At 38.8% G+C, this 27,101-nt stretch overlaps 1 protein-coding gene across 1 annotated transcript in view; it reads left to right on the top strand.

Annotated features, from left to right (window-relative positions):
* The window catches only part of CUBN (cubilin), a 291,544-nt gene that overhangs the window by 206,613 nt on the left and 57,830 nt on the right, over positions 1–27,101 (top strand). The window contains exons 49-56 of the mRNA XM_036459129.2: positions 3,184–3,355; positions 4,417–4,623; positions 7,963–8,112; positions 9,902–10,023; positions 10,941–11,166; positions 12,630–12,817; positions 20,670–20,826; positions 22,214–22,363. Of these exons, the coding sequence (XP_036315022.1) occupies positions 3,184–3,355; positions 4,417–4,623; positions 7,963–8,112; positions 9,902–10,023; positions 10,941–11,166; positions 12,630–12,817; positions 20,670–20,826; positions 22,214–22,363 (1,372 nt within the window). The remainder of the gene's footprint in view (positions 1–3,183; positions 3,356–4,416; positions 4,624–7,962; positions 8,113–9,901; positions 10,024–10,940; positions 11,167–12,629; positions 12,818–20,669; positions 20,827–22,213; positions 22,364–27,101) is intronic.

The following is a 27,101-nucleotide window of genomic DNA, read 5'->3' as shown; positions in this document are numbered from 1 at the left end:
TATACTAATTTTAATCTATTTTTTTCTGATTAAAAAATACAATGGATGCTTATTGACCAAAATTAGGAGAGTTCAGGAAAAAAAAAATTATAAGTACTTGAAATTCTACATACTCATTAAAATTTTTATGTGTGTACGCTGGGTTTTTGTTCTTTAAAATGGCTTTCATAGTTAAGATAAAATTGAATATAATGATTATTAAGAATTTTACCAACAGAATATCTATCCACATGCCCTGCAGGAAAGATAATATGAATAATTCTAATTTTAGAACTCAAATATTATAATTACAATAAAATTCACAGTGATAGCCACAAATTCTGAATTATTGTTTTGTCATTTCCCCATCTCTGAATCATATATGCCAAAGGCATCAACTCTCAACTCTTTCATTATTTAAAATCTAGAGGCCTAATGCATGAAATTCATGCACAGTTGGAGGTAGGGGAGAGTTCCCTTAGCCCAGCCTGAACCTCTCCAATCTAAGATCCCTTGGGGGATGTCTAACATCCCTCTCATATTCCTGGGCAGCTGTCTCCTAATCACTCACCTACCTGCCTGCCTGGTCACCCCTAACTGCCCCCCCTGCCAGACTGATCACCCTTCACTGCCTCTGTATTCCAGCTTGATTGCCCATAACTGTCCCCACTGCTGGCCTGATCGCCCCTAACTGCCCCCTCCCAGCTGCTGACCAGGTTGCCCCCAACTTCCCCCTCCCTGTCAGCCTGGTTGCTCCTAGCTGCCCCCCTCTGGTGGCCTGGTCACTCCCAACTGCCCCCTCTGCTGGCCTGGTCACCCCTCACGGGCCACACACACACACACACACCCCTGTTGCTCTGGTCACTCCACGCAGCCTGCTTGTTCAGTCGTTTGGTCGTCCCTCACTAACTTCCCTGCTGGCCTGGTCATAGGCAGCCATCCTGTGTGGGTATGACAGTCAATTTGCATATTACCTCTTTATTATATAGGATAATATTACTATTCTGCTACTTCTTTATTTTGGGTCTTACACATTATCTATTTACCCCCAACTATGGATGATGAAGATTTAGCTCTCTTCACAAACCAGCCCCTACCACCACCACAAATGCACACAGAGGTGTGCACATTTCACAAAAGCTTATAGTTTTATACTCCCCCAACTTCCTCCAAAAATACTTAGATCTCAGATTTTGTTTAAATTGTTGTTTAATGTGTACATAATTATGATTATGTAAATACCATTAGCAATGAAGCCAGGTAGTGTACTATTTAGTATTGTTACAAAAAACCATTAGTTTTTTGTAATAATGCTAGTAGTGTCCTTTGTACATTTTCTTGCTTTTCTATGCATCTATCACTAATTCTTCCACACACTTTCCACTCCAGACATAGGTCCCCACCTTGTATAATAAAGTACATCTATTATTATTTTTTTTTCATTTTCTCTAGCAATATCCCTCCATGAGCCTTGTTCTGCAAGCCTGATGCCAGCTGTCATGCTGGGATTTCCCTTCACTAAATGTCCAAGTCCCTTCCTTTCTCTCCCGGGCTGGAGGCCTGGCTGTATGACATGTGCATTTCCCTTTTTTGGTTAAGATTCTCTGTTAAGTCGGGCATATGATCTTGCCGCTTCTAAAGGAAATGGAGATGAGTGATAAAGTTTTAAGAATGAGTATATCTAGAATTGTATTGTACTTACTTTATCCTTAGTTTTTTAATATATTGAATATTACATATTTTAAAATATCAAATGTGTTCAATATATTAATATTAATATGTGAATATATTAATCATAATTTTAAAGTTTTTTTCTCTTTCTGTGGTCAATTTAATTTAAGTTTATGTTTCCTATTTATGTATATTTGTCTCTGTCTTTGCCTTAAGATGTTTCCCTAATTGTCTGGGAACCCTGGGTTGTTCGTTTATTTAACAATGAATGCCTAATGGAAGCTCTGTGTGCAGGGCTGGGGCTGTCCATTGTGTGCTTCATGAGAGGTGACAAGTGGGGAGATGACTATTTAATTAGAGGAAACTACAGGTGTCATATCTATAGATTATTTCTCCTGGGGAGGTTAAAACTCCAACAAAGAAACACCTTCAGAATTAATTTCTGAATTTTTAGTATGATGTCCACATTCCTTTCCTTTGCAATATATTTTTATAGATTTGAGGTTTGTTTTGTTTGCTCTTTACTCCCAACAAGGGGATCTGGGTTGCCCTTTGTTCACCCTTTATTTATTTGAGAACTTCTTAGAGAGAAAGGGGGGGGGGTGAAAGGAGGAAGGAAGAAAAGGGGAGAGGAAGAAGGAGTAGGGAGAGAGGAAGGAAAGCAAGAAGGAGCTAAATTTAATAATCAATAATAGTAAATAAAAAAGCTTATAGTTTTGTGATGAAGTACATTCTCTTTCTCCAGAGCTCTTAGTGTCATACTCTGACACATTATTTCTAATTGTGAGCCACTCAAATCCTTTCTTAAAAAAAAAAAAATGTCAAACAATCACTCATTCAATTATTGTATAGTTACTTCTGGATCGTCCTTGAACTGTAAAATCCAGGAATGTTAAATCACACTTTGCCAATTATTATAACTATGAACATAACTAGAGTTATTGTTTAATATATTGGAATCACCGATACTCTAATCAACTTTTAAAATTTCAAATTAGTAAGAGAATTGAAGCTTAAATATGTTAGTAATTAGGAAAGAACAATTGATAATGAGACTGACTTTTTAAATTACTTTTCAAGGCATTTAAAAGTATTTGATTACATAGTTTACATCATCAAAGACAAAAAATTTCAGTCTTCATTCTAATTATCAAAGGTCCTGATGCATTGTTAAGAAAAAAACTGCCCAGCAGTGGACTCTGTGAACTGAGATGTAAGCATGTTGGCACATCTACTTTACATTTAGAGTACAGTTTCCTGTTGCAAAGAGTACAGCAGTTTTTCACTTGTCACCATTGGCAGGAGGGCATTGCTGCTGTATTTTCATTTAGTGAAATGACCCTGAGGCCACAGAGTGTGCTCTGGGTAACGTAGTGGTTTGTGGCACTGGGCGAGGAGCCTGAATTGTTAAGTAATTCATTTTAGCACAGGGTTTCCTTAGAAGGAAATGTCTCTGGGCTGGGAATATAACCTCCTAAAAAGTACTCAGTAAGATGGACTGTGTGTCTAAAGGTTAAACTGTTTTTCTAACAGGTGTTCAATGGCATTAGGAGTAACTCCCCCATGCTCGGGAAGCTGTGTAGCAGTGTGAATATAAGTGATGAGATCAACTCTTCAGGAAATACAATGAAAGTCGTTTATTTCACCGATGGGTCCAGGCCATATGGAGGCTTCAGTGCTTCCTACACATCCAGTGAAGATGCAGGTAATACAGGGTGTTATAAATATATATGCTTGCAGATGTCCCCGCAGCTACTGCCCACAGCAGCAGAGCCATTTACTTTAACTTTAGTGATTAAAGTGACAGCTAGGATCTTCTACATAAGACAGACATGCATAACAAGATAGAAAACCCATGATAGATAAACATCTTAAAAATAAAAATTCCTTTGGTTTTAATTCGCAAGATTGCCATTGCGAATTAAAACTTTACAAAAAATGCTGTTAGAAGAGATACTAGATCAATTCCATGATTATAGCTGGTTTTCATTCCCACAGTCCTCTGTTATTCTTTTGTGCTATGAGACCATCTTCCTTTTAGAAGGTAATTCTCTTCCAGAAAGTATCTACATTAATTTAAGACAGAGATAGTTTACTGTTTCTTAGCAATCCATCCTTATACACATTTCCAGCATAAATGAATTGGGGGGGGGGTGTTCACCTTTGACATAGAGTATTGGAAAATTAAGCAAGGTATGGCCTTTCTATTCTAAATATCCTCCTACTCTCTTTATTGGTGTTATTATCTAAGAGGTTTTACATTTAGAAAAATTTGAACTACATATTAAAAGACTGAGTTATTGATATATGAAGTCTTTATTTCCTATTTAAAGGGACAATTTATTGGCACTATAATGTTATATAATCTGTTTGAACCAATTAAATTATTGGATCAAGTGGAGAATTGCTAATTAGAAACCTTTGGGATCACTGTTGTATTTCAATATTCCTCTAACTGAAACATTCATGACCAGTAAGCCCCAACTTAGGAGATATTGATGCAGATCCAATCCCTACCTACTCATTCTTCTACAGGAAAATAAAGAAATTGCTTGTTTTTGCACATATTTTGTCCTAAAACCACAAAAACTTCTTCCATAGTTTGCATACATAAACCAGCTGTTTTACCCACAGCCTTGACTTCACCTAGGGGGAAAAAATGTAAAAATGTTGCTGCTGTTATGTTACTGATTGTTCCTATATTGTTTGTGTCTTCTGTTATGGCATGAGTTTTACTACTTTCTCTGTTGCCTTTTGTATCTTTAGTGTGTGGTGGGGCCCTTACCAATTTCCCGGAAGGAAACTTTACTTCTCCTGGCTATAATGGAGTCAGCAATTACTCAAGAAACCTAAACTGTGAATGGACTCTCAGCAATCCAAATCAGGGAAATTCATCCATTTACATTCATTTTGAGAATTTTTACCTAGAAAGTCACCAAGACTGTCAGTTTGATGTCCTAGAGTTCCGAGTGGGTGAGTTCAATAAGATCCTGTTCTTCTACTTATCTACACAATTCTTGTTATGCCTGGAGACCACCGGGGATGAAAGGAACTAGATGGCTGTGATATACGTACATAAGGTCCAATAGAATGTCGGTCAGCAGAGCCATAATTCTGTGTGTGCCCAACTGAGGAACACATGCCCAATGAGCAGTGAGAGAGATGAATCCGTGTTCATAACCAGACCATATGGCTCAACTGATGAGAGATTCTGGTTTGTCTTTGCTCTTTTATTAGTAATGTGTTCATGTGGCCCCTTCACTGTAACCCAGTACTCCAGACTCCTTTCTTCAGAGACTGGAACATAAAATTGTCAGTGTCAGTGGTTTACTGAACTTATAGGATTTACAAAAGCAGCTGTGGACGTCTACTTAAGCCTTAGAAGTAAAAAGAAGTTCGAAATACACCAGATGGAAAAGCACCTGGAAGTCATTTGAGGAATCATCCCCAGAGCAGTCAAATTTGTCTTTGATTTTATGACAGAGAAGGATTGAGGTATACTTGGTAAACCATAATTCTCTTAAGGATGTTTAAATATCTTCATTCATGAAAGATGAATACATTTCAGTTCTTTCCCATAATCAAGGCATACATTATCTATTGATATTATGTTCTTATTATTATTTAAAAAACAAACAAACAACAAAGAGAAAGAAACATTGTAGATCATCTATTTTGTCCAAGGTTCACCAAGTTCCATGTTATTGCAAAATGTAAAGAAAAAAAATAGGCTGAAAGCAGCCAGAACTAATGTAGTTTTCTGTTGGCAATGTTCTGGGGCAACTTTAGGAATCAATGATGGGTTTGAAAACATGGAAGATAGCATTTTCTAGAAGGATAATTAGATAAAGTCTGTGTTCATAGACCAACTACATCAACAGAAGAACAATCTGGGCTAGAGAAATGATGTTGTAGTTTGAGAATGTTCTTCATATAATTCTGGTAAACCCTCACCACTGCCACCTGGCTCAAAACCACTGGCTCATAGAATCAAATAAATCAGTTAAATGCAATCTCTCTACTCCCTCAGTTTATTGACAGTGAAAATATTATCTTTTGTTGACTTATAAGACCAGTGATATTGTTTGACACAAAAAACAGCAGATCAGTGTGAGCACTGCAGGTGCACTATAAATGTTAATTACATTACTGTGAAAAGTAATCTTCATAAAATACTCAGCTCCATATATGATAGTTCTTGGTCTAAGTACTAATACCTTTTATATTAGTTTATTAAATTCAGTGAAGAAATCATTTAAATATTAGGCACTTATGTTATTGATTGATTGATTTTAAGGATATAGGAGACTTTAGTAACACTATGAAGCAACATGACCTGACTCACTTTTTACAGAATGCTTCACCAAATCACAATCCTATACACATTCTTCTCAAGGGCACATGAAACATTTATCACATTGATTTTTAGGTTTAGTATAATCCCAATAAAAATATCAGGCAATGTGAAATATTTACAAACTAATTTTAAAAATTTATATGGAAAGACAACTAAAATAGCCAAAACAACTTTTAAAAAGCACAAAATTAGAGAACATATGCTAATTTATTTCAAAACTTACTATAAATCTATAGAAATAAAAACAGTAAAGCTATGTTGTAAAAACAATATAGTATTGGCAAAAGTCTAGATATACAGTTCAATGTAACAGAATAGCACAGATTCACCTACAAAAATAAGGACATTTTAATTTGGACAAAAGCACAAAGGCAATTCAGTGGGGGGAAATTGCCTTTTCAAATAATGTGCTAGAGCAAATAGACATCTATATGCAGGAAGAGAAAGAGAAAACTTCAATCCATACCTCACATTATATAAAACACTTAAGTTGTATCATAAATTGAAATGTTAATCTAAAACTACAAAACTTCCAGAAGAAAAATTATTTGTAATCTTGGTTGGGCAATGTGTTCTTAATTATAACACTAAAATCATTTTTTAAAAAATGGTAAATTGGACTTCATCAAAACCAAAGCTTTTGCTCTGTGAATTACACTAAAAGAATGAAAGGATAAGGAGAAGATATTTGCTAATCATATCAAACTCAATAAGAAAACAAATAAAACACTGGGTGAAATAATTGAATTGATATTTTTATCAAATAAGAAATACAAACAGCAAAGGGAAAAAAAACTCAACCTCATTAGTCATTAGATAAATTCAAATTAAAATCACAACAAGACATTATAAAGTTAAGATTTAAAAACACTCACCAACAATACCAGATGCTAGTGAGGACACAGAGCAACCTGAATTTTCATACATTGCTGATAATAATGAAATGGTGCATCCACTTTAGAAAACATTTCCTATAAATTAAAAATACATTATTATATAACACAGTGATCACATAGCCAAGAGAAATTTAAACTGTGTTCACATCAGAACTTATACAAAAGCTTATCGCAAATTAAAAAACTTCATGTTTTCCTGTTGCCTCAACATCCCCACAAACAGGCTGTGAGCAACCTGCCTAGGTGACCATGTGAACCAGAGTGATAAGGCTGGTCCCTGCCACAAGCTCCCCTGCTTGCCCTCCCTGACTGTGGCTGGTGACACCCAAATGCACCAGGGAAATCCTTCACCCTTTTGTTGCATCCTCCACCCTGACCCCCAATAAAGGCACTTGCTCATGTGTCTTCACTCTCTCTGGGCTCCCACCTGCTTGGTGAAGCCAGCTCCCTGGGCACTTCTCTCATATGGTCCGCTGCCGGCCTCTTCTAGGACCAGTCTCTGTGTGGTCTCCACTTTCTGTCCTTGGTTGTCAGGGTTCTCTCCGGCCAGTCTTCAGTTGATTACTCAGCGTGGTTTTTCTGTATTTTTGTAGTAATTCCGGTTTGGTCCTGGGAGCTTCCACTTCACTGGCTGCCATTTTGGAACCCTATCACTTTTATCTTGATAATGTATTTTGACATTGTTGTTTTATATTTCTTACTCCCTAAAAAAGAGGGATCCTTGACTGCACCTAGAAAAAAGAATGAAAGCAGAAAAATGTTCTGTCTGAGTTTAGATATGCTAAAATAATTATGAAAATATAAATTAGGATAAAATGGTACCTATATTAGAAAAATAGTTCTATACAAAACTACACATTTTATTTCTTTATTTTTACCCTGCTAGAGGGGCTCTTTCTTTTTCAGTTGACAAAGATGGAAAGAAATTTTTTGAAATGTCTGCTATGAAATAATTTAAACATGTGTTATGAATACCTTGAAATTTTGTTATGATTGATTCTTACTGAATTCACTTAAAGTCTATATAAATAATGGCTCTTGGTATGATATTTTGCTCAGGTAATGCTGATGGGCCTCTGATATGGAGACTTTGTGGACCTGTAGCATCTGCAGTGCCACTGGTTATACCTTATTCTCAGGTATGGATACACTTTGTCACTAATGACCGTGTAGAACATATTGGATTCCATGCAGAGTATTTCTTTACAGGTAAGACTTCTGATTAAACTCTCAAACTCTAGCAATAAAATGATAGATAAAATTTGTATAATAGTTTCTGTAAAGATCACATATATATTTTGTTAGATTTATTTCTAGGTTGCTATTGGTGTTGTTGCCAATGCCAATAAGACATTTTAAAATACATTTTTTGTTTGGTTGTTGTTGATATCTAGAAATTTTTATTTTTTTACATTGATCTTTAACCCAAAGATCTTGCTATAATTTCATTAGTATTAGTATTTTGTCTATAATTATCTTTGTTTTTTTTTTGTGTAAATCATATTTTCTACAAATAATAGTGCTTTATTTCAGCCCAAATACCTTATTTCTTCTTCTTACATTATTTCATTAGCTAACCATTATCATAATTTTGAATGGAAGAGATGATAGAATATTTTTTTACCTTAATGTCAATGCCTATGATATTTCATTGTTAAATATTTTGGTTGGTCTTGGGTTTTCAATAAGTACTCTTAATCAGAACAAAATAAGTCCCTAAATTCTTAGTATATGAAAAGTTGTTTGCTCTCTCTCTCTTTTTTTTTCTTTCTGTGAATGGATACAAGATTTTATCAAATAATTCTTCTGCATCTATTGAGATGGTCCTATTTTTCTCCTTTTAGTATGTTAATGTAATAAATTATATTGAAAGTTTTTTCTCTTGTTAAACCATTCTTCGATTACCAGGATAAACCCAATCCAGAAATAAATCTAACATGGTCATGGTGCATGTTTTGAACATATTATTGGATATTATTTGCTAATGTTTTGTGTTGGATTGTATCTGTGACATTCCTTTTAGTTCCTGAAAATTTCACCCAATATAGGCGGGACTCCTGTTGCTTCTTTGGACCATTAAAGTTTTCTAGCTCCTTTTCACTAAATGGCAGTTCTTTTAGATTCCCAACTTAACATAAAACTCTCAATTCCACGCCTTGATTTTGAGGAGGTGCAAGGCCATGTGTTCTCTTGCTGTCTGAACCATAGACCCCAATCCCTGTGGCTCATAGCATGGTTCTGCATTCTCTCAGACTAATACAATTTCAGTTTGTGATTACCCCTCAGAATTTGAGTACACTTATTGTTTGCTGATTTTGGAGATCTCCTCTCTTTCCATTACGTTTGGATATGAATCAAAATGTTTTGGTTATGGTTTCATGTAACATCTTTTTTGTTACAATCAAATGGTTGATTACTCAATCAATCATCTTGTCAAGTTTTTTTTTTTATTAAATTAAAATAAAGAAGTCAGACTTCAGGATGTTTATTTGTATAAAACATCATACTATACTATGCTTTATAAGTATATCTGTTCTTCAAATTGCTATGCTAATGTGTACTGTGAAAGCTTACTATTGACATATATGTTTATTATCAGGTAACAGAGTCTTCAATTATGGTACTAATTATATTCTTCCATCTTATATTTTTTTCACTGGCCTAGTTTTTTCCAGAAAGGCAATATTATTTACTTTGTCTCAAGTACATTTACTCTTGGTTATTCACACATAAAATTATTCTCCATTTATGGTACAGATTATCTTCTTTTTGCTTCATATTAAACTTGAGCCTATTTTCACTGTGTGATTCTGTATATGGCATTCTGTGTATTTCTAATATTTAACCCAGTTTTACTTTGCCTTTATCCAATTTCACATATATACTTATTTATTGTATTTTTAAATCATAAAATATGACAGTTTTAAGTATTACCTTACTTTGGATTTGCAGGCAATTTTTTCCTATTTTATTTAGAATGTAACAAATCTACTTTCAGACTGTGGTGGAATACAAATAGGTGAGAGTGGAGTGATCGCAAGCCCCAACTACCCAGATTTGTATGACAACTTGACCCACTGTGCTTGGTTGTTGGAAGTCCCACAAGGTGACACCATCACTGTGAGTTCAGATGCCTGAGTAAATTACTCCTGAGACCATCAGAACTACAACATCATGTCCTGTGCAGGAACAGAGTTCTTTTAATAAACAAATGTTATGCTTTGCTCTTGCAATCAGATCATTTTATCCCTAAAATTCTCTCTTTAGAGTATATACATTTACATCTACAAGTTTACAATTAATGAAATATGAACTCTCATTTTCTAGCATTGCAGAGTATACATACCGTAGAAGATAATTCTGCACCTGCAGTGTATTCATGTTTTTGATATGTTTGCCATCCCTCCCCAGGGCACTGGGGAGGTCCACTAGTGCTGCAGTTTGGAGAGAAATATTCCTTCTCACAATTTTCAGGATAAACTTCAATAAGAAAGAAGAGAGGAGGGCAGGGGAAATTAAATACGAGACATAAATACTAAAATGTATAAATTAAGACAAAATAAAATGATTTGGAGAACCTTATCCCACTCTAGGTAGATAAACTCGCAACTTGCTTATAAAATAGCTAGAGGCCTGGTGCATGAAATGCATGCACTTGGGGAAGGAAGGGTCCCTCAGCCCAACCTGCGCCCTCTTGCAGTCTGAGAGCCCTCGGGGGATGTCCAACTGATGGCTTAGGCCTGCTCCTCGTAGACCTAAGCCATCAGTTGGACATCCTTAGCACTGCCACAGAGGTGGGAGAGGTTCCCAAGGCCGCCACTGTGCTCACCAGCTATGAGCCCAGCCCCGCTTGTGGCTAAACGGCACTCCCCCTATGGGAGCACACTGACCACCAGGGGGCAGCTCCTGCATTAAGCATCTGCACCCTGTTCAGTGTGCATCGTAACAACTGGAAGTTCTGTCATTTGGTCCATATGCATATTACTCTTTTATTACATAGGCTAAGAGTGCCTCATTATTGCTTTTTTCTTCTGCAGCTTACATTTAGTGACTTTGATATTGAAAGCCACATCACCTGTGCCTGGGACTCTGTCACTGTCAGGAATGGTGGTTCTCCAGGATCGCCCATAATAGGACAATACTGTGGAACTTCAAGCCCCAGTCCAATCCAGTCTGGCTCTAACCAGCTGGTGGTGATTTTCAATTCAGACCATACCGTGCAAAATGGTGGATTTTATGCTACATGGAACATACACACTTTAGGTAAAAGAAACATTCTCTGCACTTATTGTCTTTTTTAATTGAGCTATTTAAAAAATTTAATAACAAATTCAACAAGTATATATTTTGTACCCATTCTCTGGAAGACTAAATTCTAAATGTGTCATCTCATGTAGCAGCCCTGCAAGGAAGACACGATACATTTTTTTTTTTCTCTTTTGCACAGGTGGAAATCTAGGATTGTCTAGGTCATGTAGCTAGTAATCACTGGAGTCAGGATTTGAATAAAGACAGTGGAGCCCAGAAACTTTTATCTTAACACTTCACCATTCTACCTCCAGAGTCACAGAATGACAAGTAATAGAAAAGATGTGTTGGAATTACATGTAATTTAATATGTTTGGAGCCTGGAGGAGGACTGATGAGTGGTGAGCTGATGGCAGGAAGATAAGAGTCTACATCAAGAAGAGCTTGGGCTTCCATATTATTCCTTAAACAGGAGGGCACCATTGAAAAGTGCTGAGCCACAAAATTGCAAGATAAGATTTATGATTTAGAATGAATGCTCTGCCTGTAGTACATGGCAAATGATCATACATTTGATTTCAAAGGATATAACTTTTGTGTATGTAAGATATGAAGTTCCCAGAAAATATAAGAACTTGCACTGGAGACTTTAATCAGGATTTCTTTAAAGCCTGCAGTGTCACATACACAGAGCAATTCTTTCCAGGAGAGTCAGTTATCATGAAGATCTTTATGAAATGAGTCACATTTTCCCTCATTAAACCACTGGTTACTGTGTAAGTCAGAGGGAAGTTTCAGATGAACCACTGATTTTCCAAGGGTTTAAAAGCATAAGATTCAGGAATACTCTTTAATTTGATTTCATTTTGTCTTGAGTCTCTACTTTTTTTTTTCTTTTGTCATGTCTTAAGTATGTATTTCAATTGTATAAAATAATTCCAGAATTTTCTTTATGTCAATTGATGTAATTTATTTTCATCCATCAGTGTTTTAATATGAATGAATCGTGATGCTTTAATGGAATAATTTTCCCCTCCTCAAAATCATTTTCTCTAGTCCTGTGTGTTAGAGTTAAATTACAAATAACTATAGACCTGTATTCTCATGTGTTAGTGGTAATAAAATACAGATTTTGGGATTGCTGGGCCACCAAGATTATATAGCCTCATGGGAGTAAAGCATATTGGTATCATTTGAAGACAGGATAGAAGCCCATACACTTTAAGACAAGAATTAGAGTTCTCAGTTGATTTCATAGGGGTATAAAAAACAGTAACAGCTGACGCTTCCTCTGGATTCAATGCACCTTACATTCATTGAGTGTTCTTGTTTGTATACCTGCCCCAAAGGTGACTCGTAAAAAAGGAAAGATGAACTGAATCTCATATTTAGAAATATATTTTCTCTAAAAGTCTTGGTTTATCAAAATTGTTATTTTTCTCACAAATTAATGATCTTTTTCCATAACACTTTTTAAGGCTGTGGTGGAATACTTCACTCAGATAACGGCACGATCAGATCCCCTCACTGGCCTCAGAATTTCCCGGAGAACAGCAGATGTTCCTGGACAGTCATTACTCATGAAAGTAATCACTTGGAGATCAGCTTTGACAACAATTTCCTAATCCCCAGTGCTGATGGACAGTGCCATTACAGCTTTGTGAAGGTTAGTGGGCTTGTTTATTTAATTGAAGCAGAATTGGTTTTTTGAACAGAAATATTTAAAATAGAAATGACTCACTGCCTCATAGAGTAAGGGAAGGACAATATTGCTCCTTGGATTTCTTGAATTAAAAAAGCTCACCCTGGCTGGATGGCTCAGTTGGTTGGAGTGTCGTCCTGTACACCAAAAGATTGGGGATTTGATCTCAGGTCAGAGCACATATGGAAGGCAGTTGATTGATCTTTCTCTCACACATCCATGTTTTTCTCTATCTTCCTTTTTCTCTCCCTAAAAAATCAATGAAAACAGGTGAGATTTTTTTAGAAGTGAGAAATCTCAACTATTAGGATTTAACCTTTGAACCGTTAGGATTTAAACTTTGAACCATGACTCATGTTGCCATGTGACTTTTCATTCGTTAATACATAAGCGAAGTAATTTAAAGAGATTCTTTTCTGGACTTTTTAAATTCTCATGAATATTAATCGTTCTTCCTTTCTGTAGAATCTAAGGGAGAGGCCAGATTTTGTTTGTTTCTTTCTTTAAAAAAATATTTTTATTGATTTCAGCAAGGAAGGGAGAGAGTGATAGAAACATCAGTGATGAGAGAGAATCATTGATCAGCTGCCTCCTGCACCTGCTTCCCCCACACACACACTTGGGATGGATCCCATAACCTGAGTATGTGCCCTTGATCAGAATTGAATCTGGAACCCTTCAGTCCACAGGCTGACACTCAATCCACTGAACCAAACTGGCTGGGGCTGTTACTCTCCCTCCCTCCTTTCCTCTTCTCCTCTTCCTTCTCCTCCTCCTCCTCTTCCTCCTCCTCCTCCTCCTGCTCCTCCTCCTTCTTTTTTCTTTCTCTCTCTCTCTCTCTCTCTCTCTCTCTCTCTCTCTCTCTCTCTCTCTCTCTCTCTCTCTCTCAAATACCCTCTGGGACAAAGTGAATGTAAGGCTTCATTGTAGACAGCACTACAGTATGCCATAAAAATTAAAGAAGGCTAGAGAGGTGACCTTAAGAGGCTAGAAGCTGAAAAGACCATGAAACAGGCCCATGTAAAATTGTGACAATGAGGCAGTCAATAAGGCTGTCTTACAAATACTGCTCATGTGGCACTGACCTCACTTTGCATTGACTTATGACTATGATGACTGTATTATAAATCCATTCCATCTGTGCTCTTTTGCATCTTATATGTTTTATCTCTAATAGGCAGGCTAAGCCTTTTAGTGGAAAGAAACATCTTTCCACTTAAGTTCATATTAGCCTGGACTCCATTCACATCTCTTGCATTTACCACCTGCATGTTGCTCTGTGAGCTAATTAAACATTTGAACTTTAAATTACTCAACCATAAAATAAGGAGAACAAGTCCTACTTTAGTAGGATTGTTTTAAGCATTAGAGGCAATATAATATAGCAACCTAGAGTTCAGCACTTGGAATATAACACCACCTAATAAATAAAAGTGACTTTTATTATTAATATTATTATATTGTCTCTCAAATTATGTTGTATGTCTAATTGATCTATGCCTACTGTCTAAATAAGAATTCCAATACTGATGTAAAATACCTACATAATTAAATGCATTTAATATACACTTTTCCTAATTGCTTTTTTCATGAAACAAATGAACTCTTTCCCTCATGGGCTGAGTCAACATTTAATGCATAGATGTGAGACTGGAAAGTTCTTTAATTATAAAAATGGATCTCAAAAATTACCAAGGCCCATTTTTCCTATGGACAGCTTGGGAGTCCCTGGGACAGCAGGCCAAGCCAGCACCACCAGGGGCAGGGGCAAGTCAGAGCCCTGCCCAAACCGAGTGGCCTGGGGAAGCACTCTTACTCCTGCTGACCTGAGACTCTTGTTTCTGACAAGGGATACAGAGACTGGTAGGCAGAACCAGCAAGAAGAACCCACCTAGAGCAAGCAAATTTAAACCTCACACCTTATACAAAAATGTACTCAAAATAGACCGTAGACTGTGAAATATAGCTATAAATATAGCTATTTTCCTATTTTCAGGGGGGAAATAGCAGACTTTCATGATCTAGAGATAGGTGAAAAGCTCTTAGACTAAATATAAGCAGAATGATCCATAAAAAGATAACTAATGAATTTTATCTCATAAAAATAAAAATAAAATGTTTTGTTCGTGAATGCCTCTGTGCAGAGGATGAAAAGACTGACTACAGACTGGGAGAAAAGATTCGCAAACCATGTATCTGGCAACAGACTACTATTTAGAAACACATGCAACTCTCACACCCAATAATAAAAATTCAAAATTTCAACTAGCATATGAGCAAAAGATATGAACAGATATTCCACCAAAGATATACATGGTATATATGGTAAATAAACATATGGAAAGATGATCAACATCACTAGCTGCTAGGGAAAATGCAAGTTAAAGCCACAATCAGGTATTGCTATTCACCTCTCAAAATGGCTAAAATTAAGTCAGTGACAAACACCGAATCCTGGCAAGGAGCGGAAAGCTGTGTCACTTATTCATTGCTGGTGGGACAGCCACTCTAAAAAACAGTTTGGTAGTTTCTTATGCAACTAAACCTACATGTACCATAAGATCCAGCAATTTCACTTTGGGCAATTATAGCAGATTATTGCAAGTTATGTTTACACAAAAACCTATATATCAATGTTCATAGAAACTTATTTGTAATAGCCTCAAACTAGAATCAGTGCAAATGTACTTCAACAGTTGAATGGTTAAATGAACTCTAGTACATACACACCATGGAATACAACTCCTCCATAAAAACAGACTATTGACAGAATAACAGTTTAGACACATCACCAGGGTTTTTTCCAAGTAAAACAAAGCCAATCTCAAAGGTTACATGACCTTTATATACATTGTAATGTTTTAAAAATGGCAATATTTTAAGAATGGAAGACAGGGAGCCAGAGTCAGAGAGAAGGGGTGTAAAAGTCAATCATGTGGATATAAAAGAACAACTCTAGAAATCCTCATGGTATTGGAGCTGTTGAAAGTGTTGGCATAGACCTTATCTAAATATATAAAAGGTTAATATGCTAAATGTCCCTCCGTCCATCTGACCAGTTGCTATGATGTGCACTGACCACCAGGGGGCAGATGCTCAATGCAGAAGATGTGGAGCTGCAATGACTTGGCAGTGGAGGTTCTTGGGTGACACACCCCGAAACCAGAGAAGAGGGAGCCTGATTCCTCATGGGGCTGCATGATTCCACCTTTGGCCATAGGTTATGTTGTTGCTGGGGCACTATTGGCCCCAAATCTGGTTTATTGCACATTTGTATTTGCGTTCTGTATTACAGCAATTTTGCAGAGTGGCCTTCACACTCCGGGACCCCTTGGGGGATGTCGGAGAGCCGGTTTTGGCCAATCCCTGCAGGCCAGGCTGAGGGACCCCACCTGCCGGAAGGATCCTGCTCACTCTGCAGATGCCTTTTGAGCCATGGAGCCACCCAAGTGTGGTCGGCTGGGGAGGGAACGAGGGAGGTTGGCTCCAGGATATGCCAGGCCCATCTCACTCAATCCCATCCTGGCAGCCACCTTCTAATTAATTTCTTTTCAATGTGCCTGAATCTGCGGACTAGGCCACTAGTATATAATAAAATATATACACACAAGTGTAAGTAAAAGTAAATCTTGGAAATTGAGCAAGATTGCTGGATTGTATTGATATAAATATTGTGATACTACAGTTTTGCAGGATAACAACATTAGGGGAAACTGGAAACTATGCACAGGGACTTCTATATTTTACATCTTATAACCACATATGAATCTGGACTAATCTCAATAAATATTAATTTTTTTTAAAAGATCATTTACAACCAGGATGAGTTATGGAAAACCTTAAGTCAAAAAGTTTTTGACCTGATGACAAAATCATAGAATTTTGTAGATTCAATATAGTTGGATGAGTCCTGGGTTATTTAACCAATGACATGAATTCTTCACCGATAAGACAGAAATGAATACTTAATAACTCTTTTCCATTATTATCATTATAACATTTGTGGTCTTGGACAAAAAGGTGGAGCTGTCAGATTCATAATTAATGGCTTCAGAAAGGGATAAGCACATGAGTATTCTTGAAGTTCTTTATTAAAGAACTTGAGATTCATTATTAGAAGATAGTTCCTATCACTTTGCCTTTTAATAATGTTTGTAAAAGTATCAATAGTATATGTGTTAGTAAATCATGTTTATAATTTTATAAAATATAGAGAGAATACTTCTGTATATCGTTTCCCTGGATAACTAAAGGGGAAAATTAAAAAATATTAAAAGTGATATTAGGGAAAATGTTAGCATCCATTTCTTTCCTGACACATTTTTAAAATTATAATTTACATTTAATATTATTTGTATTATTTTTGTACAGAATGGTAGTTAGACAATCATACTTTACAAAATGTTCTGATGCTATTTCCAGTACTCACCTGGCACCATACATAGTTATTATAATACTAGAGGCCTGGTACATGAAATTTGTGCATTGGGGGGGGGGGGGGTGTATCCCTCAGCTCGGGCTGCACGCTCTCCATTTGGAATCCCTCTCACAATCCAGGACTGCTGGCTCCCAACTGCTTGCCTGCCTGCCTTCCTAATTGCCCCTAACTGCTTCTGCTTGCCAGCCTGATCACCCCCTAAACCTTCCCCTGTCAGCCTGATTGGTGCCTAATGGCTCCCCTGCCAACCCAATTACTCCTAACTGCCCTCCCCTTCAGGCCTGATCACCCCTAACTTCACTCCCTTGCTAGTCTGGTCATCCCTAACTGACCTCCCCTGCTGGCTTGGTCCTCCTCAACTGCCCTCCCCTGCAGGCCTGGCCCCTCCAACTGCCTTCCTCTGCTTGCCTGATTGCCATAATTGCCCTCCCTTGCAGGCCTGGTCCCACCCAAATACCCTCCCCTGGGTACATAAAATTCATGTCATTATTCCACTACTCAGCCCAGCCTGCCATCAAAGCTCAGTGAAGGCACTGGGACCCGCTTCTCCATTTTACAGACCAGGACACAGGCCAATTCCATTGGCTGTGGAACTTGACTCAGCACACAGGGAGCCCTCAGAGCCATGCTCTCTGCCCTTCCTAAGGGGCAGCCGCAGGGCAAAGAGAACAAGCTTTCCCGTCAGGCTTCTGAACCTCTTTCTCAAGCACCTCTTCATTGCGGATGCTCCACATTCTTTCCTCTCCCGTCCGGTCCCCTTGCCCCCATTCTTTACTGCCCCCACTTCTCCAGAGCAGGTAGAAGGCTTCACACTCACTGCCTAGGCATGTTCTGCCATGGGGCAGGGCACCGCGGGCTTGCTTTTGGGTCAGGGAAGGAGCAGGAGTCACTGCCTCTGAAGTGTGAAGGCCGCCTGAGCAAGGCTGGTTAGCACTGGGAGCTTCTCTGAATCACACCAGTCAGTCCAGTACCCTGCAGTACGGCACCCCTCCACTGAGGTGGCACCACTCCTCAACCCCCCACACCCCCAGCCTGCCTCAGGGGTGAGGGCCCTTGCCCCTCTGCCCGGTAGTCCTTCCATGCCCCTTGATCCCTGGCCGAGCCCACCTGCATCTTGGGGCCACTGCAGAACCTCTGTCTCTCTGCAGGTGAGGCAGATCCCTGCCCTCAGTCCCCCCAAAACTATAAATCTGTGGCCAGAGGCCCTGTCTGGGTCTCAGCAACCCCATGCTTGCTATGTTCCTAGGACCCACGATAACAGCTAGGCGGGCCTGCTGTGTATCCCCAGGGCCTCAATGTTGCCAGGGCAGCACAGGAGTGGCTAGGCAGGCGTCAATGTTCCCAGAGCCCCATGGGAGCGGCTAGGCAGGCCGGCCGTGCCTCCCTGGGGTACTGATGTTGCCAGAGCCCCACTGGAGCAGCTGGGCCTGCTTGGCCTTGCCTCCCTGGGACACTGATGTTCCTGGGGGCCGGGGAGTGAGTAGGCAGGCCGCTGCCCCTCCTGGGGCCTACGATGAACCCAAATGCCTCCCGTGTTGCCTGGCGCTGCCCAGCCCTCCTCCCTGGCCAATGGACTGATACCTTGTGGGTGGCGTCTGACGCTGTCCACAGGGCCTCCTCTGCGCCCATGGACCTGTACCTCCAGAAGCAGGCCATGGTGCTGCCCTCTCTGCCTGCTTATGCAAATTAACTACCATCTTTGGTGGGTTAATTTGCATACTCACTCTGATTGGTTGGTGGCCGTGGGTGGTGGGTGTAGCAGAGTGATGGTTAATTTGCATAGTACTCTTTTATTAGGTAGGATTATTGAGTATATCCCTTATGTTGTATTTTTCATCCCCATGACTATTTTGAAACTACCAGTTTGCACTTCTAAATCCCTTCACTTTTTTTTACCCAGTACCCAATCCCTCTGGCAATCATCAGGCTGTTCTCAATATTTTTTCTTCATTTTTAAAAGTTGATTTTGAGAGAGAGAGAGGAAGGAAGAGGTAGAGAAACAGAAACATCAATGTGAGAGCAGAACATCGATCCTCTACCTCCTGCACACCCCTATTTGGGATTGAGCTCACAACATGGGCATATACCCAAGTAATATTCTATTATATATATATATCTCTACCTACCTACCTATCTATCTATCTATCTATCCATATATATATATATATATATGGATAGATAGATATAGATAGATATAGATAGATAGATAGATAGATAGATAGATAGATATCTTAGAGGCCTGGTGCATGAACTTTGTGCACAGGTAGGGTCTCTAGGCCTGGCTGACAATTAAGGCCAATCTGTGGAGTGACTGGCAGGGCAATCAGGGCCCCCACCCACAACTTCCTTGGCCTGGCGCCACCCGCTCAACAGCCCCGCCCATTGCCATCTATGGGGTAACCAGCAGGGAGATCAGGGCCCCCTCTTATATCCACCTTGGCCTGGTGCCACCTGCTCACCAGCCTCATCTCCCACTGCTGCCCATCACCATCTGAGAGGTGACCACCAGGGCGATCGGGCCCCCTGCTTGTACCCTGCTTGGCCTGGCACTGCACACTCAACTGCTCCACCATCCCACAGTGGTCCCACCCTCGTCAGAGCTCATCAGAGCTGGCAGTGCCTTCATTGCCACTTGTTGCCAGTGCCGTGTCACCGACACCTGCCATATTCTGTGCCACCCCCTGTTGGTCAGCACAGGTCTAACTCCTGGTTGGTTAACTTCTGCTCATGGGGACTATCTGCATATTAGCCTTTTATTATATAAAAAATATATACACGTGTGTGTGTGTGTGTGTGTGTGTGTGTGTGTGTGTGTGTACTAGAAGCGCAACACACAAAATTCAAGCAAAAGTAGGTCAGTCCAGTAGACCTTTCTCCCCCCAGCTGCCAGCACCAGCTTCCCTCTGGCACCCAGAACCTGGGCTTTGCTCTGGCCCTGGCTTTGTCTGGAATGACATCTGACTAAATTAGTATGTTACCCTTTTATTATTATAGATATCTACTTTTATATCCACTTTTTTTTATCCACTCATCTATTGACATAATAGCGCATATTACTGTCCTCCCTCTCTCTCCCTCTCTTTCTCTCTCTCTTTCTTTCCACTTAGCTCAGCTACCTAGATCAGGTCAATTAGGAGAAGGTAAGAAGGAACTGAGTAGTGATTGAGTTTTTGAAAGAGTAAAAAATCAGATACACTATTAAAATGCAGCTTAAAATGTTACTCTCAAAATCAAATATTTCAAATTTACATGCAGTTTATTTGCTATCGTATTATGTTTAGGTCGATATAGACCTTAGAGCCATTATTTCCCAGCATAGGCACATTAAGATATTGTCTGGAAAACCTTGAGCAATAATTGTGTTTGTGGCTCTGCTAGGTGTGGGCAGGAACTGAGGAGATGGACAAAGCCCTGTTAGCCACTAGCTGTGGGAATGTGGCTCCTGGTGCCATCATCACTCCAAGAAATGCATTCACAGCCGTGTTCCAGTCTCAGGAGGCCCCAGCCCCGGGCTTCTCTGCCTCCTTTGTAAGCCGTAAGTAACACCAAACACCAAACTGAGAGGTCCTCGAAAGGATGTGGCTGCCACAGGCAGGCCTAGGGAAGAGTGGGAGACTGCACTGGGGTTGGCTGGAACTGGGGGTCCATAGGGAGCAGTGTGGCTTGGTCACCTAATCCTGAGAGTTCACCCATCCTTCAAAAATCATTGAGAATGGAACTAAACTCAATGGTAGGTCAACTGAGAAATGCTGTAAAAGGCCTGAGAGCCATTAACACATCCAAAAAGAAGCCTGAAATATGGAGAACATAAGAATTTGGCAGGACCTCAAGAGGTTGATAATTAGACAACCAGGTCCCTGGCCTGTGGCACATTGACTGCCTGCACTGAAGTCACGTGGGCCTTTAAAAATGAACTGAGTCTCAGGTCTGACCCAACCCCTCTGATTTCAGAATTTCCATGGGTGGGAACTGGTATGTTTTAACTCTCACCCAGGTGGTTCTCATGGTCAGTAAGCTTGAGAGCCACGTTCTTCAGAATTTTTTTCAAATTATTTACAAATAATTTACAAATTAGGTTAGGGGAAATGGAGCAGTTTTTAAGCATGGGAACCAATGGTGTGTACCTGTTGGTTGTGTCAAATTGAGTAGTGACTAGCTACAAACCTCTGTTTAGGGAAAAGTCTAGTCAAAGGAATTAGAGGAAATGCAGAGAAAGGATGCTTTAGACACAAATAAAAGAATGAGGTGGTGTAAAGGAAGTAAGGAAAGACAACCTTAGGCCTTCACCTGGTTCCTCGTCTGTATATGTGTGTAACTGTGTGCTTTAATATCAGTTAAGGGATACTGATTTATTTTTTATGTGATAGATTAGCAAGTGATGTGGAATAACTAGCTAGTGGCTATATGGAAACATGTCATTTTACTGATTAAAAAGGTAGTTCTATTTTTGATACTAGGGATGCATGTGAGAATTTTAAGAGTTGGGATTAGTACATTCAACTAAAAAAAAAAGGCAGAAAAACAGGTATTGTTGTGGAAAGATTACAATGATAATGAAATAATATAGTTTTCTAGTAATATAAGAAGATATTTCTGTACCAATCATATACAAATCACTTTTCATCAGTCATATATTTATCTACATAAACCATATTAAATCTTTTCTAGTTATTCTTTATTATCTTAAAATTAAATGATTTTTAATATGTTTGTGGTAAAATTTCTAGTACTAAGCCCAAAACCCTGCAGTATTTTCTAAAAATGTGTAATGTTCTCATTTACTTATTTTTAAATGAGAATTCCATTTTCTCAGTTACTGTTTCTTGGGAATATGTCTCTATACAATTTAGGAAATTTGAGTTTTTCCTGCACTGATAAAAAGATACTGTGTATTCTGATAATGCCTTTTTCTTCCTAAATAGGGTGTGGGAGTAATTTCACTAATCCTTCAGGCTATATTATTTCTCCAAACTACCCAAAGCAATATGACAACAACATGAATTGCACTTATTTCATAGAGGCTAATCCTCTGTCTATGGTCACCTTGATTTTTGTGTCTTTCCATTTGGAAGGTAAGTTTATTCTTATGTGAATTAAAATTGATTTTTAAATATTTATTGTTGAGAATTTTACAGATGTCCCTCATTTTCCCAGCTTTCACCCCTTCCCCTTCCCATCCCAGGCACTCACTGCACTATTTTCTGTATCCAAATATTATGCATATATCCATGTAAGTTCTCTGGTTAATTTCTTCCCTTTTCCCTTCCCCCTTCCCTCTGAGATTCATCAGTCTGTAATGCTTACAATGGAATATATAATTGATTCTTAATAAAAGAATGATGGATAGTAGAGATAGAGATAGTCTAAAATCACCACTTGAAGAAAATATTTAAAATGCTACAGAGTACATTTGATGTAAACTTGATTAAAATTCTACCCAATGTTTTAAGAACACATGTAATATGCTGTATATTCCATCCAGAAGTGAAAAAATAACACAAAAGCTTTAAGAACACAAGAATTACATAAATAGCTTAAGGAAAATAAGTCTTAAATGTATTGCATTTTAATAATAATTTTTTAATTTATTCCTGTGCATTTATACTTTACATACACATGTAACCTATCTAATAAAAGAGTAATAAGTGAATTGATCATACCTCTGCTACATCCACAAGCCACACCCACCAGCCAATCAGGAGCAAATATGCAAATAAACCCAACCAAGATGGCTACATCCACAGAGAGCAGGAGGGAGGCTTGGTTTCCCTGGCATAGGAGGAAGCCAAGCTTTCCACCTACCCTTGCTGGCCTAGGTCTCCACTCAATGCTACAAAGTTTTAATGATATAAGGTAAATAAACTCCAACAGAAATGGCAGCAGCTGGAGAGTGCAGGTGGCTAGGGCTGCCACCACAAGATAGCCACCACAAGATAGCCAGCAGGAGGGACCAGGCCTGCAAGGGAGGGCAGTTGTGGGTGATCAGGACAGGAGGGGAGGGCAGTTGGGGGCGACCGGGCCTGCAGGGAAGGGTAGTTAGGGGTAACCAGGCCTGCCAGGGAGGGCAGTTAGGGGTGACCAGGCCTGAAGAGGAGGGCAGTTAGGGGCAAACAGGCTGCCAGGGGAACAGTTAGGCATTAATCTTGCAGGCAGGGGCGTGGTTAGGGGGTAATAAGTCCCATAGTCTTGAGAAATCCCTAACCACAACTGCCTCTTTGGGTTCACTACAGCTTAGTGAATGTGCTGTTAGTTAGGGGGACAGTAGAGCTTCTGGTTTGGGCTAGCCTGTGGCTACAGGCCACACTGCGAAAGAAAGATCCCTTCTATAAATGGGTGTTTTCACACTAATATTTTTTAGAAATTAATTTTTCATTTCTAAATTATAACTAATTAGTAAATATAACAAGCTACTTCTGCATAATCAAAACTTCTTTCTCTTTAGGTAGTCCCCCATGACGGTGAAAAGTTACATTTAACAAAATGTTCTGCAGTGTTCAGTATCCGGGAAATTTATGCTGCATGAAAATAAAAATGACATGTCAGTCCTCATAAATTGATAGGTTATACAAAGCCTCTCTCTCACTTGATCCTTTTTCTCTGACCTCTTTTTCTTATATCTCTATAAGCTATTGCTTTGGGCAAATGTATTTGCTAGAAAATGCTGAGTATGAATAGATGTATGTCACTGTAAAAATGGAATATGAAGTTAAATATAATCTTTTCAGCATTTTCTAGCACCAAATCCCAATAATATAAAAAGATGTTCATGACATATATATATTGTAGTATTAGAGAAAATAAAACAGTTGTATAAGATGATTCATTTTTCTCTTTAAAATAATATACATGTGAATAAAATCTATAAGGCGCTTAAGCTGAACTTGAAGAGTTGTTACCACTGCACCATAGATTGTGACCTTTATTTTCTTCTTTATACCTTTCCTAGTATTTATATATCAGAGGAAAGTTGTTTTAGCAACAGGGAAAAACATGTGGCATTGGTATGGGCATCTGTCCTCATTAAATTACACAAACAGATGAATGTCATATGCCAATATCATATAGAGTGAAATAGGAGACACCAGTATTTATGCTATGAAATGTTGCCACAAAAAACACTGCTGAAATCAATGGGATATATATTATCTACAAGGTAACCTATCGTCACCCATAGCAGTCACACACTGAGTTTTGCTGAGTAGGTGGGGAAAAGGGACAGTACTCTGACACCTGACGTGGGGTATGGTTGTGGAGAGCACAGCATTTCAGGATGGGTCCCAATGCCAAGTCGACCACTTAACTAATCACCTATTGTGTGCAAATTACTTAATCTTTTTGATAATCACATTCATTTTTTACAAATATAAAATAGTAGTTATAAAAGTCATATAATACCTGTAGAAATATATTTTGCAAACTACATTCATCTGAGTGGCCGCTGTTTCGTTATTATTACTGTTGCTAGTCAAATCTCCAGATTCGGCCCTACACGGTCACCTCAGAGCAGATATTTGGTGTTGTAGATTAAGTGACTTTGGCGTCTATTAATGAATTTGCTAGTCATCACCCAGTTGAAAAGACTGATTTTTAAAAATAGATAAAAATCCTTATGATAATGCCTTGTGACATTTCCAGTGTTACAAGTACACAGTATTTTCAAACTGCTAAGTGAGTGATTTCAAACTGCTACAGATTAATTAAATTATAATGATTTCCCAGGAAGGGCAACATTAATCAAATTTATAATTAGATTCTTATCACTAACCATATCCATGCTGATATTCATTGAACAACACTAAAAAGCCAGAGATTTGTCAGTTACAGTAAAAATAACCTCTTACCCCTTCTAAAGTGAGCCCAAGGAATTCAAGAGAAGTATCCTATGTAATAAAGAGGCAATATGCAAATTGACCATCACAGCCTCATGCAAGATGGCCGCCCCCATGTGGTCACAGATAGCCGCCACAAGATGGCCAGCAGGGGAGGGCAGTTTGGGTGACAGGGTCAGCAGAGGAGGGCAGTTGGGGGAAATCAGGCTGACAGAGGAGTGGTTAGGGGGTGATCAGGCTGGCAGGCAGAGCGGTTAGGGGCAATCAGGAAGGCAGGCAAGCAGTTGGGAGCCAGCAGTCCTGGATGTGAGGGGGTGCAGGCTGTGGGATCGAGCCTAAACCAGCAATTGGACATCCCCCAAGTGGTCCCAGACGGAGAAGGTACAGACTGGGCTGAGGGACACCTTCCTCTCCCCCCTGCTCCCCACCCCTCCCCCATGAATTTTGTGTACTAGGCTTCTAGTGTTGTGATAAAACAGGATTGCTCTCAAGAAAAATCCATTTTTTTCCAGTCACTTTCAAGATGCTATAGATAGACCATAGGAACTGTTTCTGAGGCACTATATCCAAATGAGTAAGCATTTCTGAGCCTACCACGGCAGCAGAGCCATCATTGATCTCAGTTGAGATGAGAGTTCTAGATTTCGCCTTTTGGTAGCCTTTCCCAGGATATAAAATACTGCAAACTCATTTGTCAATGCATTGTGTTTACTAAACACTGAGGTTTGCTCTCTAGGCATGTATACTGATTATTCAACCGTATGCTGCTTCTTTCCGTCAGGGGGGTTACAAAGGTTCAGTGAACTACTTTCTTTCCTTTTTAAAATTACTTTCCACTAAAGTTTCTCTAAAAGCATGTTATCATATTTTATGTTGGCCTAAATTTCTCTTTCTCATTATTATTATTATTACATCTTTAATAGTAGTCATTCTAGAAACGACAGACTTCTCATCTTTTCTGTATAATCACTGCTTTAGTATAAAAAATTCCAGTGAAATCAGTTAACGGTCATGGGGGAAATTTTTATTTGAGCATTTATTTATATGTTTTAAGACAACTTTTTTTTTTCTGAATGTAAACTCAAGACTAAAATGGTTCTTGGTATTCTGAATAGTATCTTTGAAAGTTTTAAAATAAAATTGGGAATTAACAAGTTAAAATTTTTCTTTTGGTCAAAAATACAACCAGAAGCAGACAAATACTAACAGTGAATGATAAGAGAGAAACCTCTAATGTTTGTTCTTATTTTGTAATCAGATGTCATTAATACTTACTTTATTTACCTAAATAGTGAAGTCTAAAAAGTTTATTTTTGATTTTTACTGTTCATGTGGCCAAGTAGATGCCTCCAAGTTTATAGGTTGTTGTGTTTTTTTTTTCTTTAACTTCATAGATAAAGGAGCTTGTGGATGTAGTAACCTAAGGCAATGCCTTCTATGCCTTGATTTTTCTATGATTAAAATTAAATAGTAACACTGATTCACCTTGATGATAATGAGGAGTTTAGAAATTCTTAACTAAAAAATTCCTATATCTAGGCAAATTTTAAACTCAGTTTTTCTCAGATCTAGCGTCTTTCTTGCTAAGGTTTGGAGAGAAGAGGACACCGGAGCACAGAAAATGAAGAGAATCAGAAAGGCTGATGCTTTTGCTCACTGTCCTCTAGGATGGCCTCAAAAGCCACAAGAAAAATGGGGTTAAATTTCTAGAACCGCCAGATAGGAAGTCCTATAAAATATTTGCTTGAGCCGAAACCGGTTTGGCTCATGGTAGAGCGTCGGTCTGTGGACTGAAAGGTCCCAGGTTCGATTCTGGTCAGGGGCATGTACGTTGGTTGCGGGCCTATCCCCGGTGGGGGGTGTGCAGGAGGCAGCTGGTTGATGTTTCTCTCTCATCGATGTTTCTAGCTCTCTATCTCTTTCCCTTTCTCTCTGCAAAAAATCAATAAAACATTTTAAAAAATATATTTGCTTGAATTCT

The sequence above is a fragment of the Pipistrellus kuhlii genome, unplaced genomic scaffold (genome assembly GCF_014108245.1).
Source record: "Pipistrellus kuhlii isolate mPipKuh1 unplaced genomic scaffold, mPipKuh1.p scaffold_m20_p_1, whole genome shotgun sequence".
Lineage (NCBI taxonomy): Eukaryota > Metazoa > Chordata > Mammalia > Chiroptera > Vespertilionidae > Pipistrellus > Pipistrellus kuhlii.
This window is presented reverse-complemented; position numbering and strand designations above follow the sequence as displayed.